The sequence below is a fragment of the Giraffa tippelskirchi genome, chromosome 12 (genome assembly GCF_054371585.1).
Source record: "Giraffa tippelskirchi isolate mGirTip1 chromosome 12, T2T-mGirTip1v1.2.pri, whole genome shotgun sequence".
Classification (NCBI taxonomy): domain Eukaryota; kingdom Metazoa; phylum Chordata; class Mammalia; order Artiodactyla; family Giraffidae; genus Giraffa; species Giraffa tippelskirchi.
Genome location: NC_137286.1, coordinates 42,995,370 through 43,017,043, shown reverse-complemented (window position 1 = coordinate 43,017,043; position 21,674 = coordinate 42,995,370). Strand labels below are relative to the sequence as shown.

The 21,674-nt window shown below is 41.7% G+C and overlaps 1 protein-coding gene across 3 annotated transcripts in view; it reads right to left on the bottom strand.

Moving 5' to 3' along the window:
- The window catches only part of EFL1 (elongation factor like GTPase 1), a 109,568-nt gene that overhangs the window by 73,743 nt on the left and 14,151 nt on the right, over window positions 1-21,674 (bottom strand). For all 3 annotated transcript variants that reach the window (XM_081546781.1, XM_081546780.1, XM_081546782.1), the window contains 7 exons: window positions 15,831-15,954; window positions 13,513-13,589; window positions 12,653-12,789; window positions 11,314-11,436; window positions 7,986-8,085; window positions 2,211-2,362; window positions 1,794-1,960 (listed from right to left, as the gene is read on the bottom strand). In XM_081546781.1, the coding sequence (XP_081402907.1) occupies window positions 1,794-1,960; window positions 2,211-2,362; window positions 7,986-8,085; window positions 11,314-11,436; window positions 12,653-12,789; window positions 13,513-13,589; window positions 15,831-15,954 (880 nt within the window). The remainder of the gene's footprint in view (window positions 1-1,793; window positions 1,961-2,210; window positions 2,363-7,985; window positions 8,086-11,313; window positions 11,437-12,652; window positions 12,790-13,512; window positions 13,590-15,830; window positions 15,955-21,674) is intronic.

Sequence of the window (21,674 nt, the reverse complement as noted above, 5' to 3'; positions counted from 1 at the left end):
TCACTGGAAACATAGAGTGAGTGGCAAAAAAGGAAGCACAGGTAAGTAAATGTATAAAATCTCAAGAGGAGAGAAGCTACTGTGTTAGGGTAGACTTGGAAACTTCATGAAAATGATGACCTCTGAGGTACAGGCTACATGTACATGCGTGTGTTCTGACTCACTGACAACTCTATAGGGGAGCTATAGACATAGGCTGGAAGAAATTTAAAATATAAGGATCAAATTGGAAGAAACAGAATTATGCACAGACAGTAGGACCATTCACTTAAAACAAACTACAGAAAAATCACAATTAGTAAGACAATTTAGCAAGATGGTCATACACAGATCAACATACAAAAGTTAACTAACTGTATGTCTATAGATGAGCAGTAGAAAAAAAAGTACATACATATATATTTAAAACAGTAACTTTCAGAATACTAACAAAATATAAGAGAGTTAGGAATAAGTAACAAAAGTGATTATAGATTTTTATGGAGAAAATGATAACACTTTAAATGACCTAAATAAATGGAGAACTATACCTAATACACTTATGGATAGATGGTAACCAAGATGGTAAGAAGATCACAAGTAGATTTTTATACCCCTTATTACAACACTTTTACCCTCGCTTAAAAAGTAATCCCAAACACACCAACTGCTGTACTCCTCCTTGCTAAATCTGAACATGTCACAGACTAGCACAAACTGCTCAGTCACCACTCAGTATGGCAACAAGTCCAAGGATTTGTCCAAGGATTCACCTTCTGCTCACACTGATGGAATAAGCATTCAGGGCAAGGAGGAGTTGATGGCACAGACTTTCTTCTACCACCACCTCCCCCTCTCATCACAGCCAAGCAGAGCAGTGCCCCTGGTTTACCTGCGCCAGGAGGAGCAGGAGCATCTGAGAAGCCCCCAACTCACAGCTTCTCGCTGATGCTGCCTGGCTCACTGGACCTTTGGCATTCATCCTCTGATCTTTATCATTTAATTACCACATATGCACCTTCCGTATGTCCAAAAATGTTCTGAAACAGCTCTAGCTTATGGTTTCTTATTACCCCTTTGGTCCAGACATACTTAGATGCTGGCTGTTCACCAACTGTCAGACCCTTCTGATCAATGTCTGGGATCTGCCTGTCAAGAAACCGCTGCCTGTCACCTGCTCACTGCCCATGCCTTTGGCTCGTGCCACCTGGGTTTTGGATCTTTATGTCGTGAACACCTTGGCATCGTCCTGGCTCCACCATGACATCTGTTCTTCTCAGTTCTTTCCTCTAGCCTTGAATTTCTAGAAAAGCCTTATAAATTAACTAAATAAGGTTTGAAAACTTGATTCTTGTACTAGTCTAATTTCCTAAATGCTATTACTTGAGACAGGTTTATCAAATAGTACCAAAGTGACACAAGAGGAAGTATACAGATTCACTCATATGCGCCTCCCTTCAATGGCACCCCACTCCAATACTCTTGCCTGGACAATCCCATGGACAGAGGAGCCTGGTAGGCTGCGGTCCATGGGGTCGCTAAGAGTCGGAGACGACTGAGCGTCTTCACTTTCACTTTTCACTTTAATGCTTTGGCGAAGGCAATGGCAACCCACTCCAGTGTTCTTGCCTGGAGAATCCCAGGGATGGGGGAGCCTGGTGGGCTGCCATCTGTGGGGTCGCACAAAGTCAGACACGACTGAAGCGACTTAGCAGCAGCAGAGATCAAACACATCTACCAATAAGGTAATCACTGATCTAACAAGAAAGCAGAACCATGAAACAATATACAAATGTTTTACTTCCTGTTCTTACCTGCTGCAAAAACTCAAGAGGACTGTATTTGGGTCCCAGGACAAAAATTCTCTTTCCTCTTCGCGCCACACCACTGAACACTCGAGCAAAGGCGATAAAAGACTCCTGCTCGCTTCCTTCTGGGGGCATGGGTTTGGGGGTCTCACTTTCCACCTCCTGCTCATCACCTGCCAGAAACAGAAGGACCATGAGTGCCCAGATGCTCTCTGCATCCAGGAGCTGCTGAGAAACACAGAAGGGACAAGGAAGACACTATTGTTAGCTGAGACTGAGCAAGGAAACACCAAGGATAGAAGTATATTGATGAAAGCTACCTTCAAAGCTAAAAGCCCAAGAGCAGAAGGATGAGTGTTCCAAGTTTGGCAAAAACCCCATCCGTATCACCGAGGATGGGGAAACTACTGAGAAAAGCTGTACCTTTTGGCTCTTCTCCCTGTGGACTCATTTCAAGGGCGCCTGCATCTTGGGTGGGCTCCACAGGTGCCTGGCCCTGTGCTGCTGCCAACTTCTCCGCGTGCCTTCGTCTTGCACGCTCTCGCCTCTCAGCAATCTCCTCCTGAGTGAGAGGTCTACAGGACACCACAGACATGTTAACACCTGGCCACAGCAAGGATCTCAGTCTGTTCCAGCCAAGAAACAGCTAGTATTAACATGGACAGCAAGAGATCAAACCAGTCAATCTTAAAGGAAATCAACCCTGAATATTCACTGGAAGGACTGATGCTGAAGCTCCAGTATTCTGGCCACCTGATGCGAAGAGCCAACTCATTGGAAAAGACCCTGATGCTGGGAAAGATTGAGGGCCGGAAGAGAAGGGGACAACAGAGGATAAGATGGTTGGGTGGCATCACCAACTCAAAGGACATGCGTTTGCGCAAACTCCGGGAGATAGTGAAGGACAGAGAAGCCTGGCATGCTGCAGTCCACAGGGTTGCAAAGAGTCGGACACGACTTAGTGACTGAACAATAACAACGTGGCTGGAGAAGACGGTGGTCGGTCCCCTGTCCCTTCCTGGTGCAAAGTTTCTCCGAGTTCTCTCGTTTACTGCAGCAAGAGAAGAGAAGGCCTCTCACGCTTTCGCTGGGAACACTGCTGCTGTTTAGTCACTCAGTCATGTCGGATTCTTTATGACCCCATGGACTGTAGCCTGCCAGACTCCTCTATCCATGGATTTCCCAGCCAAGAATACTGGAGTGGGTTGCCATTCCCTCCTCCACTGGGAATGCTGGGTCCCCAGCTACTCTGAGCTTATGAACCGACATGCAAGAGCCCATGTCCCCACACAGTCACACACAACAGCATGGAACCTTTCTCAGGCACCCATGTTCCTCCTCTATAGGGCAAAAGGCCGGAAAAGAAAGGGAATGAGTAACAGATACCACACCTCAGAACGCTCTAACAGAGAGATAAGCAGACGACCTCAGTAAGAAACCAAGCTTTTCTCCATGAAAGTAGGAAAATACACCTCCATGGTGAACTGGGGTCCAAGAGGAAGGGCCAGGCTGAATGCTGGTGATTCAGGCTGGAGAGAAGGTCCAGCGGTGATTATCAGTCATGGTGTTAGATCCGAGTTCCACCAGAGGAAAGGTGTGAGTGCACATGTCTGTGTGTTTGCTGGGGGCTCGCCTGGGGGGTGGGGCACCTTGCTTGATCCTGTCACGTTGTGCCCGCCTCCTCTACCACCCCCCAACTTTGGTACTATGACTCCTGCTTCACGCCTCCATCTCCGGCTGACAACCTCGTCTCCCATCCCGCCACTCCCCTTCCCCTTCTCTCTCCTGGAAGCCCACTCAGATGGCTGTACTGACAGTGCACTGGTCCTGTGCATGCTACATGCCACGTGCTCCTGGAGCTCCTAACTTCAGGTGCCCTAATCCCCTTTCTACATCATGTGGGCTGCCCCACAGGTAAGTCACCAGCTGTCCACTACTGTCCTCTTTGGACACCCACCTGCTAGACAAGACCTCCCCCCAGGGCTGGACACCACTTCTATTCCCTTAGCACCTGCCCCTTAAAATGGATGAATTTGGTTCTAGGAGTCGGCCCCTTCTAGTCAGACCCACTCCGATGTAGGAGGCAGGGCTGTGCCATCAGATACCAAAAAAAACAGTGGGGGGGGGAGCAACCTTTGAGGATGGCTTGCTCAGGGGTTGTCTGGAAGTCACATCTGCTGGCATAAGCTCCTCTCCACTGGAAGCTCTCAGTGTTAAAGGCCTTTCGCACACAGGATGAAATTTCTAGGTTCTAGTTCTGTCTTCTGGAACAACAACCAACAAACGTACTCCCCTCTCCTCACCTTTCGATCATCTGCCCTCACACCCTTCGCCTCGCCCTTCTTCAGGCTACACACTCCAGCTGCCCTGTCAATCAACCCTTACGTAACTTATCTTGCTTCTCGACTTTTTATAATAGTATCTGCAAAGTATGAATTAACCTATGGCTGATTCTTGTTGATGTATGACAGAAAACCACAAAATTCTGTAAAGCAATTATCCTTCAATTAAAAATTAAAAAACATATATATAAACATGGAATACCTTATTATCACTATAAACAGGGAGGTTTAAAAAAAAAAAAACACTGATGCACTGGTTAGCGTGGAGAGAAATGGTCTCTTCCAATGGGGTTATCAGTTGAGTTCAGTCACTGAGTCCTGTCTGACTCTTTTCGACCCCAAGGACTGCAGCACGCCAGGCTTCCCTGTCCATCACCAACTCCCGGAGCTTGCTCAAACTCATGTCCATTGAGTCAGTGATGCCATTCAACCATCTCATCCACTGTCATCCCCTTCTTCTCCTGCCTTCAATCTTTCTCAGCCCTTTGCATCAGGTGGCCAAAGGACTGGAGCTTCAGCTTCAACATTAGTCCTTCCAATGAATATTCAGGACTGATTTCCTTTAGGATGGACTGGTTTGATCTCCTTGCAATCCAAGGGACTCTCAAGAGTCTTCTCCAACACCACAGTTCAAAAGCATTAATTCTTCGGCACTCAGCTTTCTTTATGGTCCAACTCTCATATCCATACATGACTACTGGAAAAACCATAGCTTTGACTAGAAAGGCCTTTGTCGGCAAAGTAGTATCTCTGCTTTTAATACGCTGTCTAGGTTGGTTTCTTCCAAGGAGCGAGCGTCTTTTAATTTCATGGCCACAGTTACCATCTGCAGTGATTTTGGAGCCCAAGAAAATAAACTATTTTCATAACTATGGCACAGACATTGTGTTAATCACTCTGCATATATTACAGCACATATTTATGTAAACAATTACGTGACACAGGTATTCTTACTCCTGTTTTACAAATAAGAATCTGGAGCCTTAGAAGAATTACATACCTCGACCCAGAGTCACATGGACAATAAACAGAGGAGCCGTAATTCAGGTCCAGATCTGACTCCAAATTCCATACTCATTATCTGTGGCTATACCCCCCATTCAGAAGGAATTAGAAATGATAAAATCATCACATCAAGTAAATGTGGTTTTATTTTAGCTTTGGTTAAAAAAGAACCATATCTGTTCACATATATTAAATCTTCATTTTGTCAGAGCTCTTAACAAGATTAGCATTTACGTTCATGAAGTTAACATCAAATGTATAGAGTCTTGCTGTCCATCACCGTATCTATCCATCCACCCAGTTAACATCTGCTATGGGTCAGGCACTGCTGTGAGCACTGGGAGTGGTGACACAGGTAAACAGAGCAGACAGAAGAGAAGGCAGCAAGGTTTTATTTGAAGAACCCATGGTGTCAACTAGTATTTACTGAGAATAAACAGGAATTTACTTGCAAGAGAATAGAGCTCTACTAGTCAAGGAACGTCTGTGGGTGCTGACTTATTGAGGCTGTAATGGAGCTAACTGTGGATGACAGTTCTGAGGGGATGGCAGTGACCAACAGTAGAGGTGAAGGTGACCAGAGGTGAGAATGTGGACTGGAGATTCAAAGGGCAGACTGCGGAGGTGAGGCTGGAGAAGAAAGGAAAGAGCTGACAACACAAAACCACCCACCCTCAGGATTCCAAGCTGAATGTCCATGCCCTGGCCTCTGTGGAGCTGGTTGCAGGGTGGGGCTCGGGGAGAGACAGAGAGAGGGCTGAGGAGCTGGCTGCAGCTGGTGCTACCAGTAACCACAGTGCCAGGGAGCAGAGATGATGGGAACTAAGGGAGCAAGGAGTGCAGTTTCTGTCTGAACATCACATCCTGTTACTACAAGAAACTAAGGATGCCAAAGCAGCAGACTCAGGGATTCAGGGGGAGAGGAACTGCCTGAAAACCTCCTAGCAGGATCTTACTTAACAGGCACTTAAGCATTCAGTAAGAATTTCGCATAGAGTACTGGAGAAGATGGTGGTTGAGAATGGTCAGAGCAAAGGCCCAGAATCTAAAAAGAGCAGGCAGGCTGGAAGGCTGCTGCTGAGATCTAGCAGTGGAGATTAACAAGCTGCATAGATGATGGAGGCCAGATCCCACTGGTGAAGTGGATGCCCACAGGCTGTCCAGCTGGACAGATGTGGATTCACATAACTCTTCTGGCCTCTTAACTATGTGACCTTGAGCACACTCAGTTCAGTTCAGTCGCCCACTCATGTCCGACTCTTTCTGACCCCATGGACTGCAGCATGCCAGGCCTCCCTGTCCATCACCAACTCCCAGAGTTTACTCAAAGTCATGCTCATTGACTCGGTGATGCCATCCAACCATCTCATCCTCTGTCGTCCCCTTCTCCTCCTGCCTTCAATCTTTCCCAGCATCAGAGGCTTTTCAAATGAGTCAGCTCTTCGCATCAGACTGCCAAAATATTGGAGTTTCAGCTTCAGCATCAGTCCTTCTAATGAATATTCAGGACTGATTTCCTTTAGGATGGACTGGTTGGATCTCCTAGCAGTCCAAGGGACTCTCAAGAGCCTTCTCCAACACCACAGTTCAAAAGCATCAATTCTTGGGCGCTCAGCTTTCTTTATAGTCCAACTCTCACACGCATACATGACTACTGGAAAATCCATTATTACTTCATCTTTTTAAGGCCTCTTAACTTCCCCAGGTTAGACTAAAACAGTAAATACTTGCACTGCAGAACTAATGTTAGATTTAAACGGCATAATCAACAGTGAGGCAGGAATATTATAAGCTTGATAAACTGGAGCCAATTATTAGTGCTATTATCATTATTATTTAGAACCTAAAAGAGCAAGATTTGAGATGCTGCCCGAGGTACCAGGCCCTTCTTAAGAAGTACTATTGATTTATATTCTTTCTCTCAGGTTATTTGAAAGATTCCCATACAGAAAGCTCCCAGAATAGATGTGGACAGTAAAGAAGAGAAGCCTTCAAGCTCCTGGGTAGAGTGAATCTTTTCACTCCAGACACCAAGATCCTGAAGGGAGAATGGCAAGTGGACCGGCCGACTTAGACACTGGGACAGCAGAACCAGCTAGGAGGCTAGTGCCATGATTCCCACAAGGAACGACTGGGATCTAACCACTTATCCTAGTGGGGGATGAGGACCCGCACCAGTTCATATGACGGAGAAGCGATTCTCCAAGACTTCGGAAACTTGAGAAAGGATCTGTCTCCCACGGCTGAACTCCACCCCTTTCTCTCCCCACACACACAATACACACAAAGATTGGCAGAGGTACTCACACATTCAAAAATCTCTACTGAAGCAGACAGACAGGCTGAGATTAGAGCTTGTCTGACGTTCAATAGTTGTTAACTGTGGCTACCACTACTCTAACTACTCTTCTTCAAATTTATGCGAATTCAGGGACTTCTCTGTTGGTGCAGTGGTTGAGCGTTCACCTTCCAGTGCAGGGGATTATGGGTGCGATCCCTGGTTGCGGAACTAAGATCCCACAGGCCATGGCACATCTAAGCCTGTCTGCTGCAACTAGAGAAGCCCGCATGCTGCAAAAAAGAACTGATGCAGCAAAAAAAAAAAAACTTACTTTTTTTTTTTTTAACATGAATTTGAATTAACAGTCCCAGAGCTGATTTCAACAACTGTTCCTCCAGAGGGATCACAAAAAGATCAAGTACTCAGTGAAATTTAGGTTCCCACAGGGGCTGCTCCACATGAGTTTCAGGCTGAGGACAGAACTGCACCTTCCCCACCGCATACCCTCCCCGCACCCCATCAAGCCCACCCCACCCCCCTGGCCCAGCCTGGCTTCCCTATGATCCCTACCTTGGCTTATTCTGAGGCAAAGCCTTAGCATCAACTGCAAACATTTTGGAAACAAAGATAATAACTGGAGCAGTATCTTCACTTCCACATTTCATAAAAGCTAAACAGACAGGAAGAAAAAATGTTACTTTAATACGCCAGGCTTTTCTGAAAACAAGAAGTTTAGAACATGGTATCATCTAAATACATAAGCAACCTATAATCTTTTACAACTATAAGAAAAATTCCATTTAGAAAAGAATAAGATTGCTAGAAAAATAGTAGAGTGAGAGCGAGAGAACTGGCAGAAAGGAGAAAAGAAAAGCAAAACTGACAGGGTGGGAGTAGAGCTGGAGGAGCTCCAGGTAGGAAATGGGCTTAACCACCCACCAGAAGCCCTCATAACTGTTTCCAGTGGAGAAGGGATAGAATTGAGGAATTTTACCAAAGGACAATAGTCAACAAGGTAGCTTATTAATAAACTACATAATCAGTAGTTTTTCCAAACCCTCAGAAAAGTAAGTTAGAAAATAAAACAGACAAAAATATCATAACAAAAAACCTTAGAAATGAAGATCAAGATTCAATACTATGAAGATGTTGATTTTCCCTAAATCTATAAATTTTAACATAATTTCCTAGTCAGCATATGGACATTTTTCTTAACTTACATTCAAAAAATATTGGTTAAGGAAAAAAAAACCACTGGTGAGTAACTTTTTAAAATCATTCTGCATCAAAATAATTTACACATAAAGAATTCAAGAGTAAAATTCAAATAAGAAAAGAAGGAAGTAAGAATTAAGTATCTATCAGAAGTCTTGCCAGGGGAAACTTTGAAAGGTTTTGAGGAACAAAACAACATGCCTTGACTCCGATTTTCACAGGCTCACCCTGGCTGCAGGCAATCAAGAACAGACTCAGGGATACCAGCTGGGAAGCTATTATAATACCCAGGTGAGAGATCATGGTTGCTTGCCCTAGGAAGGCAGAAATGGAAATGTGGAAAAGTAGTTAATTCTGGATATATTTCAAAGGAAGAGTAAACAGGATTTAAAGATGGACTGGAAACAGGGGCATGAAACAAATGCGGAAATTAAAAGCACGCTGTTGTCAGGGGAAGCCTAGAGATTGGACAAGATGAGCAGGAGAGTGACTGCAGGTAGAAAACAGATGAGATCCAAATGCCAAGCCTTGCCTGGGGCATCCCACAGTTAAAAAGTCAAGGGGATGGAGAAGAATCGGGAAAAAGATCAAGACTAAACAGCCAGCTCCGATGGCAAAGATGTGGCTTGGTTTCTTAGCCTCAAGAGGCTATTAGAAGTTTAATCTGGAGATTCCTTATGAAAAGTTCCAGCAAAAGAGATTTAAAAGAGCCTACATGGTGAACTGCTGTTCATGCTGAACCTATAAAAACAATCAGGCCAAGTTTAATGAAACTAAACTAAACTTATTCTGCAAACAAATGAGTCTTAATTTGGCTATCTTGGGTAGAAATGAGAGTGACTTTAGAGAGAAAAAAATTATGTTTCAATAGAAACTATAACACACACTTGGGAATATTAGATTCTAGTTCTGTTACCATCTGTGAGGTTGTGTTTTACTATCTGTAAACTGGGCTGGATCCTGAATTCTCCTGGTTTCCTCAAATATTAGGCTATAACTCTCTAAACTAACGTTTCCACTTTTTCCTCCCACTTTTGATGTGTAAACACCGAGAACCAAAGTTGCTCCTTTCCTGAAGCCTGCAACTTGAGATAAATTTAAGAGAGACCATCACACAATAGCCGATTTTGGGGCAATATTCTGGTCCACTGCTGTGTAAGCCACTCAGGAAGTTTACCTGAACATTGGAGAACCTCATCAAAGACATTTCAAACTGCAAATGATACTTGACTCTAACATCTAGAAATCTGGACTGGTTGCTCCCTAGGTTCAGAAGCTGGTTTATAATTTGCTCCAACTATGAACCTTTTTGTCTTCACAGAAATGCCTCTTAGAAATACCGGATTGCTTGCACCTTAGAAGCCTAACTTTGACAGCCCACCTGTATCACTGCTTGCGGAAATGGATTTAAAGATGACTAGTTAAACCTACTGTCAGGACTAGGAGACTGGCTTAATGAGACACAATCTACCAACTTGGCTTCTGGACTGTGAAACTCCATGAAGAAGGTTCAAAGGCAGACCTGCAGAAGAGCAAACTTCGCCGCCACTCCACAAGGTGTTTCTTTAGCGGAGGGTTAATTTAGGCTAATTGTTTTTAAGGAGCAGAGAACTTAGGAAGTTGTTCTTTTTCTGTCCCCTTAGTTGTCTAAAGAATTGAGATAAAGGGCCTGTTCCTAGAATACAAGTATCACCAGAAATATCTGCAAAGAGAAGGGGCTGGTGTGGTGGGGAAATCTGGCAGGGCCCAGCGATCAGAGCCCACTCTGTGGTTCAGCAAACACTCTTTGTAACCAGACTTTCACTTTTTCATTTTCCATGGCAAATGCCTTTCTCCCCTTTGAAGTTCTAAACCACTGACAGTTTTTAAGGTAAGGGTTTCAGACATTTTAGCAAGTTATTCTGTTTTCCCAGGTCTCTCCCTTGCACATATGTTATTAACTTCTGTTTGATTTTTCTGTTTTAATAAAAAAACGGGGGGTGGGAGATGGGATAAATAGCCACGGAGACAGGGAGACAAGGAGAAACAGGTGGAAGCCCAGAAGTCAAAGAAGAAAGGGTCTCAAGGAGGAAAGAGGGATTGACTGTGTCAAATGGTAGTGACAGATCTAATCAGGAGGACTGGGAACTGACTGAGATTTAACAAAGGAGAGTCAACCATGGGTCTGAGAACAGCAGTGATCTGAGGGCAGGGGCCGCAAATCCAACAGAACGGGAGAAAAAGAGCAGGACAGAGTGGTGAGCCCAGATGAATTTCATGGAGCCATATGAAGCTGGGAACAAATAAAGCTCCCTCTCATGGGGCGAGCATGTGCAGGGCTTCAAGAGGGAACACAGACCCTGGAGTCACTGTTCCACAGGCCCTGGAGACACAGGCACCTCAGGAATGCACTCCTGGCCACCTGAGAGGATGGAACAGAGCAGGATGATGAGATTCTGAACTGTGATCTGGGCAAAAGGGAGAGGTCTCAGGTCTCCTCACTCCACTGGCAGAGCAAAATGGCTCTGGCGAAACTGAAATGTTAGAAAACAAAAAGCAACTGGAGAAATGTTTGTGAAATTGTTTACTGGGGGAGTTGGACATTTGGCCATTTAGCAAGCTAGCATTCAGCAAGTTGGTCTAGGGTAGTCTTGACTTAGGATGGCCAAAAATACATTGACTGGCATGTTCGTCTTTACCTCACCTGCTTTCAGGGCCTGGGTTTCTGGTGGGAGAGAATCAAAAGTCTGTGATCCTGCACACATCAGTTTCTCCACTCTCTCAGCTGTAATGTCGAGGGGACTAGGAAGCTTCTGACACACCATAGCTGAAGTCTGCTGTTAAGGACTCAAAAGCCTGAGCAAGTGCTCTTCACCCTGGCAGAGACTCAGACTGTGCACGAAATACTGAAGTAACAACATATGTCTATATGATGCCTGGGCTGTAAGGCAATACTCCGTAAGTCACATCTCAAAATGTGGATAAAATCTCAGGGAGTTCATGGATGCTCTAGAACCCAGAAAGGATGCTCATGGTAGATACTCTAACACTGACATCCTATGGAACAAATGAGGAAGGACAACAGAGCTTAGGAGTTTGGCTACCTGTGACCAAGTCCTCAAAATCTTTCATACAGTCTCCGTCTCTATCAACTGGCATAAAACCACCATCAGCCACTAGCTGCAATATAAGCAGGTCGTCCAACAGAGCGAGGTCACCGTAGGGGTCTGTGTTTATTACAGCTCTGTGGTCCACTGTTGGCCCAGTTTGGCCCATTCCCCAGACACTGCACCCTCAGCCCACCCCATGGGTACTGCTAAGTACACACAGATCAATGACAAGAAGGTATTAATAGTCTAAATTCCTCTATAAAATTACTTTGGTTGGGACTTCCCTGGAGGTCCAATGGTTAAGACTTCACCTTCCAATGCAGGGGATGTGGGTTCGATCCCTGGTCGGGGAGCTAAGATCCCACATGCCTCTCAGCCAAAGAACCAAAACATAAAACAGAACAAAAGCAATGCTGTAAAAAATTCAATAAAGCCGCTAAAATTGGTCCATATAACAAAAGTCTTTAAAAAAAAAAACAAAGAAGATAGTCTAAATTCACCTACAAAATAACTTTAGTTAAGGTAAGCCACTTAAAATCAAGTCCTTTTGGACTCACTAATTTGAGAGGCAGTATCAACAAGGTAAAGAAAATATGGGTTAAAATGAACCAGTGATCCTAACACAAACATCTAAAGTATCTACTTCTATGTAAATCTTAGTCTAAGGGTTTTAATTTTATGGATTAAGAAACAAAAATTTAAAATGTTTTTTAAGAACATTTAGATTGGTATTAATCTTAATTCATATTAATATATTCATTTCTCAAGTATTTAATACAGTTTCATGGTAAAATATTAAGTAACCCCAGAAAAAACTTACTCTGAATGGGCATGTGTTATTTTCAGAGGACCTCCTGATGGCTGATAACACACTGTTTTTTCTTGTTCTGTCAAATCTATGATTTCATCAACAACCATTAATATAAAGGATACCAAGAACAGCTTGAGATATGGGCAGCCACTGACTGCAGATAGCATTGATCTGAACTCTAGGATCTGAATGCCGTGCCTCTCGGGCTCCGATTTTTAATCCTAAAGAAGTCACGATTTTATCAATTTTTTCTTTGTCCCTATAGTAAACAAGAGATGGGTGGATGCAAGGTGAGGAGAGAGAAAGATCACATAAAGATACAAAGGGGTAGTAAGGAAAAAAAACACAACATTACATGACACATTTATTCCTAATGCACTACTTGACTAAAAAAAAACAAAAATGCTGGAGGGAGGCTCCTGCCACAGGATTAAACTGCTCAACCCCTACTTTTCACTTCCAAATGAACTTCTCTTGAAAATGTCCCATGAAGCACCATTCCATAATCGTCTTAAACACGCTATGTCAACTGGTAAAGCAATTTTATAAATAAATACTAAAACCAAAAATCATTATTCCACCGCTGGAACAACTTGGAAATTTACTAAAGCAAACTTTCTTTTTCACTTGTATTGGGCAAGGTTTTTTCCCTAAGTGACCCCATGAGTGATCCTCAATATCAAGCAGCTTTTCTACTACATTTACTATTTTACTTTAAATTGAGTTTGTAAAAATCAAAGTCTGATATTTCTTCCCATCCTTTTATCTCTTTGCCTCAGCACTCTATAAAATATTTCTGTTCTGTCCCTCCCATCACCCTGTAATTGGGTTACACATACTCCTTTAAATTGTTTCCAAGCTCGGTAATCAAAGCCGCTGTAAAGGCTTTCTGCACTTTCCCAGTCTACCTAGCTTTCGGAAGGGTAACTCGTCAAACTGTAAATTACACTGCCCAGAGATAAACAATTTACAACAGTCTTACTTTTTCAAGACAGCATCATACAAACTCCATATATTTTCCAGGATCAGCTGTACAAATAAAGGTTTCTTTCCTTTCGCCTGTAAAAAAAAAAAAAAAAAGGATGTATAGGTTTAAAATTCCTGAATATTTCATCACTATCTAATGTATTCATTTGTGATGTGCTTTATTATCAATGCTTCATTTCTACTAGAAAATAATTATTCAACGACAAAGTGGAGGAAAGTAGCTATATGAATGCTTTAAACAGCCAATAATCCACAGTCAGTTACAACTCACTCCTCTCTTTCTGAACTGTGGACACCACACGCGAAACCACTTGGGGTGCGGGGTGGGGGGAAGTGGATACATCACTGCAGCTGCCCTCCCACTGTCATCAAAAGAACACACGGTACCCAAGCTGAGAGCTAAAACTCCACTTTAAAATGTCCATGGACTTCATTCTAAAGGAGGTTCTTAAAATATGAACACTGTTCAACTTCAAGGAAGAAGATATTTAAAAACACAAAACCTCTACTATTTCTCTTACCAAACTATACAAAAATCACAGCATGAGCACTTTGAGATGGATACTCTCATAGGTGCAAGAGATGGAATATAAACTGAAACCTTCTTTCTCAAGAGCTACTGGCAAGGTATTGGGAAATTAAGTCATTACCTTTGAATGACTGGTTAAAAAAAAAAATCGTAAAGGCCTAAAAATGTATGCATCAAGATGCCTATCGCAGCTTTACTTAAAATATCAAAATATTTGAGAAACAGAAATAAAAACTATGTTCAATCTTAAGAGAATGATTACATGAATGATAATGATGTAACAGGGTGCTTATTACATGACAGGAATTGCTCTTAAGACTTTTCTTGGATATTTCATATAATTATCATAATCACTCCATGAGATAAATATTACTATCTTCAATTTGCAGAGGAAAGAAACAGACAAATGTCACAGAACTAGAAAGCGGTGGAGCTGAGACTCAAAGAGAATAGGATTCTCAAACTATGCTCTTTGCTACTTCACTCCACTGGCTCCTTTTTAAATTTATTTTTCATTTATTTATTTGTTAAATTTTTACAATGTTATGTTGATGCTATTTTCTCTATCTGTCCCCTCTCCCCATCCCTGTGTCCACAAGTCCATTCTCTACATCTGTATCTCCATTCCTTCCCTGCAAATAGGTTCATCAATACCATTTTTCTAGATTCCACACATATGCATTAATATACTATATTTCTCTCTTTCTTACTTCACTCTGTATTATATAGGTTCATAATCCTCACTAGAACTGACTCAAATCTGCTCTTTTTTATGACTAATATTCCATTGTATAAATGTACCACGTCTTTATCCATTCCTCTATTAAGGGACTTTTAGGTTGCTTCCACGCCCTGGCTATTGTACATAGTGCTGCTGTGAACACTGGGGTATCTGTGTCTTTTTCATTTATGGTTTTCTCAGAGTATATGCCCAAGAGTGGGGTTGCCAGGTCATATAGTAGATCTGTTCCTAGTTTTTTAAGGACTCAACACACTGTACTGTTTATAAAGAACTTTCAATGACAAGGGAAGACAGTGACAATAGGATGTCAAGCAGAAAAGCGGTTACATTGTATAAACAGCATAATCTCAATCGAGGGATATATGTTATCTAAACAGAAAGAATGAAAGAAATGAAAACCATACCATTAGCAGTGTTGGCCTCTGGTATTTTTTTTCTTTCCTGTAGCTTTATACTAAGGAATACCTTCTAAAAGGAATATACATGCTCTTCAATAAGAATACATTTATAAAATCCTTAATTTTACATTAAAAAAAAAGTCTTCAAGAAAAGCATCCTTCCTTTGACGCTAGGTGACTCAGCAGCCCTACAAGACCTCCACCGACAGAATGAAGTGCTCCAGGGAGCACCTGCCTCACCCATCAGCAATGCATGGTGACTGGTGTTCAATGAGGAGGCCTCGGCTGAGGCTAGGAATACAGGCCACACAGTGACGTCTACAAGAGACGTCTCTTTAGGAAGGGGACACACAAATGCATGATGCAAAATATGTGTCTTCAAGTTCACCAGCCCAGGATCTGGGATTTCTGCTCCTCTTAAATAGGAAAACAACAACAACACACAGTCCTTTGATCCTGATAAAGAACTCTATTTAAGCAACACTTGGACATAAGACACATGAGCTTTAGCCAAATATAAACAGTAGAAAATCTCCCATAAACTGACTCCCATAAACTGAGGCAAATTACAAGTGTGTTACAGTGCAGGTTTTCACAGGGCAAGAATGTGACCACCGATCAACAGGGACAACAGACCACATTACCTGATCCACCTTCATAATCTTCTTGGCCTTCATATTTATATAATAATCTCCCCACAATGTTTTCAAAAGAACTTCCTTTCTGATGCCAGTTTTTTGACTGTAGATTTTGGCAAAGTGCTCAATTCTGAAAGAAAAGCAAGTGTTCACGTTATTAATAACAACAGAAATAAGTATGAGTCTAGCTAGCACTTGGGTGTTTCTGTGCCAGGTACTGTTCAATGTGCTCTGAATTCATTTCAACTCTCTTACAAGGTAGGTACTAATTATCTTCCTCCTTTCACGGAAAAGCATAATGAAGCACGAGTTACCACACAGGTAACAAGCTGGGATTCAAAGCCAAGCAGTCTCACCCGTGTTCCTGCCCAACTTTCCCTACATTCATATGAATGAGAATTCGTGCTATCAATCCCTTTCTTAATTCTGCAAGCGTAAAACAAGAGGAGCACTGGCCAAGGAAACAGGCTCCAGCTGTCCACTGCAACTGTGCCAACAATACTCTGTTTCAGCCCTTCGCTGCTCTAAGTTCCTATTGCTCATGAAGTAAATAAACCCTACAGCCAGAACCTGCCTAAAAAGGCTTTGTAGCATCCGAGATTAAACAGGAAATACATATACACTTACTTAGCTCTCTCTAGCCCTTAGAGAAACCAGTTAGCAGCAGGTCTGCTCTACTGCAAACCCCATCCAATGGGAGCCGTCACCGGACAAATAAGGATGCTGTATATTACACCATCTGCAGTGTCTGGATAAAGGACCCCCCAAAAAAATACTTTTTGCAGGGAATAGTATGTTCCTACACAATCTAAGCTTTGAGTTCAACTCTCAAAGTACCAGCAACTTACAAGACACCTGCTGTATTTTCCAAAGCATCCAGGGGTTAACTATAACCAAGTCCAATTGGCTGACATTCTCTTGTGATAACGAAAGCCTGGTGGGAGTAATAAGAAGCTAGAGGAGTGGAAGCTGATAATTATGGCTGGAACCAGAAATATGAAGAGCACCAGGCAGCAACTTAGAAGCAAAAAGAGACTACAGAAACTACTGAATATAAAAACCCAGTGTCCCCTCTCACTGAGAGTCACAGGAGAGAAAAATACCCAGTTGGGAAGCAAAATTCATATCACATGGTTATAAGCCATCAACATTCTGAAAGAGCTGGCCTCAAGGGTCCATCCCATGCAAAGTAATTCACTATTTAAAGCTTTATTTCCCATTTGACCCAAAAGTTATTAACTTAGTAGAGGTCTTAAAAATTTTTTCTAAAAGTTTAGTTTCTATTATATTACATTATTTATGACTTTTATATGTCAACTTTTATATATTTTATATTTATTTATAAAAGTTTACAGTGATATTGAAATATAAACTATATGCTGTATGTAAATAAGTTTATACATTTACATGTTATACTGTTTCATACAAAACTTTTTATATAAGATTATAAATAAATTTGTATACACAACATGTATATAACGGGGCTTCCCTGGTGGCTAAGATGGTAAAGAATTTGCCTGCAATGCAGGACACACAGGTTCGATTCTTGGGTTGGGAAGATACTCTGGAGAAGGGAATGGCAACCCACTCCACTATTCTTGCCTGGAGAATCCCTTGTCCAGAGGAGCCTGGCGGACTACAGTCCATGAGGTCACAGAGTCAGACACAAATGCACAACTAATACTTTTACTTTCATGTATATAACAATACATAATTTATATATGTATGTTGTTGCTTGCTCACTCATGAATTTTTTTTTCTAATGAAATTTCCTTCTTTTAAAAAAACAGTATCTCCTCAACAGGGGGTACAAATACTTACTGTCACTTACTGTTCTGATCAGGCACATTCTATTCATGCTTCTAGGACTTTTTTTTAAATGTTGATTTGTGCTTCCCAGACTGTTATATTTTCTGTTATGCTTTACAACATGTCAGATATATGTCCTATTTTTACTCACAAAGTGGTAAACAAACACCTTCACAAACACTAAAACCGCTATAGAATCATAAATTAAAGTAAGACACTTGCCCATCTGCTTATAGGTCACTGTCTTCCACCCTTTTCTAGTTTGTCGTTTCTATACACATACCTACACATACAGATACTTATAAATCTTTGAAAGTCTTGTTCTTCATCCTTTACCTTCTTTTTCATCCCCTGGTTACCAAAAAAGTTGCTTATCAACATCAAATCTTTCTCCACTATTGCCTGGTGCTTTTATTCCTTTATCTGTCATTAGTTATAATGACAGCATCTAGCAGGACTTCTCCATTCTTGAGTTCTATTTTAATTCACTTCCTCTACTGAGTAACTTCAAACAGGATTCTCAGAAAAGATCTGCAGAACATGTTTCCCAGGTCTTTACTGATCCATCGATCTTTGGCCAATCCTCTTGAATGAGGATGTGGCCATGTATGAAATTACTGGGCCACATATGCTTTTGAGTCCGAGGTACCCAACTGGCTAATATTAACTGCAGGATTCTAAGATGCTGTGGCATGAAGAACTACTAGGAAGGGCTTTTCATCGTCTTCTCTTTCCTGTCCCGGTTGAATTGGGTCAGGCCTCAGCTCTGTCTACCTTAACCAGAAATTATTAACAGATCGTTGTTGCCACCTACCCAAGCCACTGTGTTGCTGCTTTTTCAGAGCAGATTCTCCCGGAGTAACAACTATTAACAGGACAAGTTCAGGCCATATGGACACTAGTCACACTTCTTAATCCTGTCCCACTACGTGAGAGTTCATAGAAACATTTTCTAAATTCTGAAATGTGCTCATTTCTTATGTTTTGTGACACATGGAGTTCTCTATTCACTGACATTATAGAGGAAAATTGGAAGGAAAGGGTCTCCAGTGCTTTCATTTCCAACACCCTTTTCCCATAAGCTAACATGTCAACTAGCTGAGAACAGGCACTAGCAGATCTCCAAAGATGACTCTGTCTAATACAGGGGAATTGATCTATTGACTGAAAGTAAGTTAAAAACATCCAAAGTTGTTTGTGAGGGATACTGAAGTTCCCCTGATTTCATTCATTCAAGTCTCTCCCATTCCAATTTTCTATGATCAACTCCCCCTAATTTGTGAGATTTAGACTAAAATTGACATAAAACATTCAATTATTTATGAAAATAAGCACTAGAAAAGGACAAGCCCCCCACCTTGTGGCTCACTAACAAAATGCTTACAAATTAAGAAATCAATAGGTCTGACTCTCTTATATGACTCAATGAATCACTGAACTTTTTAGCTCAAAGAAACTCTTAGACATTATCTTAGACCTACACTATTATTTTTCAAATGATGAAACTGAGGACCAGAAAGTTGATAAAGGCAAGTCATCAACTACATATGAAAACTACAAATTTTCAGGTTTGTTAAGTTCCATTTTCACTATAATCCATTATCTGAATGTATTTAAGTCTGATATGATCTTTATAGTAAACCAAGGAATCTATAATTACAAACTACCACAAAAAATTACAGTATTATAATTTATTATGCTGCCCCAGGCAAATGTGTTCAGTCAAAATGAAGTTGGAGAGTAAGTTCCTGTAAAAAGGGAGATGAGAGATACCCAAGGTTGGTTTCACCTGGTCCCTTATTCCTGGTTCTATTGTCCCCACAAACTGTATGAAAGGTTAAGCCCACAACTAAAGTAAATTTCATTATATCCCACAACTGTGTATCCAATTCGAAGACATTTTTTCTCAAGGTAAAAAATCGTTTGAATTTTTTGATTCCACGAGTAAGCTATGGTTGTGGTTAGAAATGTAATCAATTACCTAGCACATTCAAAACTGCTATCACTACTCCTTGGCCTGAGCATGTACATATCCAGAAGGGCAATGAGAGGAAACAAGGGTCCCAATATTCCATAGTGAAGATCCCACAGAAGTACCGTGGTAAGAAAGCATGAATTTCAGTGCCAGGCAATCTTTAAACTTAACAACAGCTCTGCCACTCAGTGGCTGGGTAATGTTTAAGAAATCATCACATCATCTTCACTGCAGCATTACTGACAATAGCCAAGGTATGGAAACAACGTTAAGTGTCCATTCACAGATGAAAGGATAAAGATGATGTAGTGTGCGCACGCGTGCACGTGCGCGCACACACACACACACCCAAATAGTATTTGGCCATAAAAAAGAATGCAAACTTGTCATGTGCAACAACATGAATAGACCTCGAGAGCATTAGGAGATATGTCAGATGGAGAAAGACAAAAACAAATACTGCATGATCTCACTTACACATGTAGAAGCTTTAAAAAACAAAACCAAAAAAAAACAAGCATATTACAGATACAGAGAACAGACTGGTGGTTGCTCGAGGCAAGGAGTAGAGGGTTGGCAAAATGGTTAAAGGGGATCAAAAGGTACAAACTTCCAGTTATAAAATAAATCACAGGATGCAATGTGTATAGCATGGTAAGTAAAGCTAGTAACATTCCACTGTGTAACTGAAAGTTCTTAAGAGTCAAAGTTAAAAATCCTCATCATACAAACACAAATTTTCTAACTATGTAGTGTGATGGAAATTAACTAGACTTACTGTAGTGATCGATATACAAATATAAACAAATATTTACACAATATGTACAAAGATAGATTATGTTGTATACTTGAAATCAATATAATGGTATATGTCAATTATACCTGAACAAAAACAAAGTGGGCAAAGAACATGAAAAGACATTTCACCCAAGAGGATATATAGATGACAAATCAGCTCATGAAAAGGTTCAACCTCAGAAGCTGTTAGGAAAATGCAAATTAAAACCATAATAGCACATCAGTATAAATCTAGCAGAATGGCTAAAAGAAAAAACAAAAATAGTGATGATACCAAATGAGGGTTAAGATGTAGAGAAATGGATCACCATACATTGCTGGTGGGAATATAAAATGGTACACCTACTCTGGAACAATTTGATAGTTTCTTTAAAAATCAAACACATAACAACCCTCAGTTCAGTTCAGTCGCTCAGTCATGTCCGACTCTTTGCGACCCCATGAATTGCAGCACGCCAGGCCTCCCTGTCCATCACCAACTCCCAGAGTCCACCCAAACCCATGTCCATCGAGTCGGTGATGCCATCCAACCATCTCATCCTCTGTTGTCCCCTTCTCCTCCCGCCTCCAATCCGACCCAGCATTAGGGTCTTTTTCCAATGAGTCAACCCTTCGCATGAGGTGCCCAAAGTATTGGAGTTTCAGCTTCAACATCAGACCTTCCAATGAACACCCAGGATTGATCTCTTTTAGGATGGATTGATTGGATCTCCTTGCAGTCCAAGGGACTCTCAAGAGTCTTCTCCAACACCACAGTTCAAAAGCATCAATTCTTCGGCGCTCGGCTTTCTTCACCGTCCAACTCTCACATCCATACATGACCACTGGAAAAACCATAGCCTTGACTAGACGGACTTTTGTTGGCAAAGTAATGTCTCTGCTTTTAAATATGCTATCTAGGTTGGCCATAACCTTCCTTCCAAGGAGTAAGCATCTTTTAATTTCATGGCTGCAGTCACCATCTGCAGTGATTTTGGAGCCCAAAAAAATAAAGTCTGACACTGTTTCCACTGTTTCCCCATCTATTTCCCATGAAGTGATAGGACCAGATGCCATGATCTTAGTTTTCTGAACACTGAGCTTTAAGCCAACTTTTTCACTCTCCTCTTTCACCTTCAAGAGGCTCTTTAGTTCTTCTTCACTTTCTGCCATAAGGGTGGTGTCATCCGCATATCTGAGGTTATTGATATTTCTCCTGGAAATCTTGATTCCAGCTTGTGTTTCTTCCAGCCCAGCGTTTCTCATGATGTACTCTGCATATAAGTTAA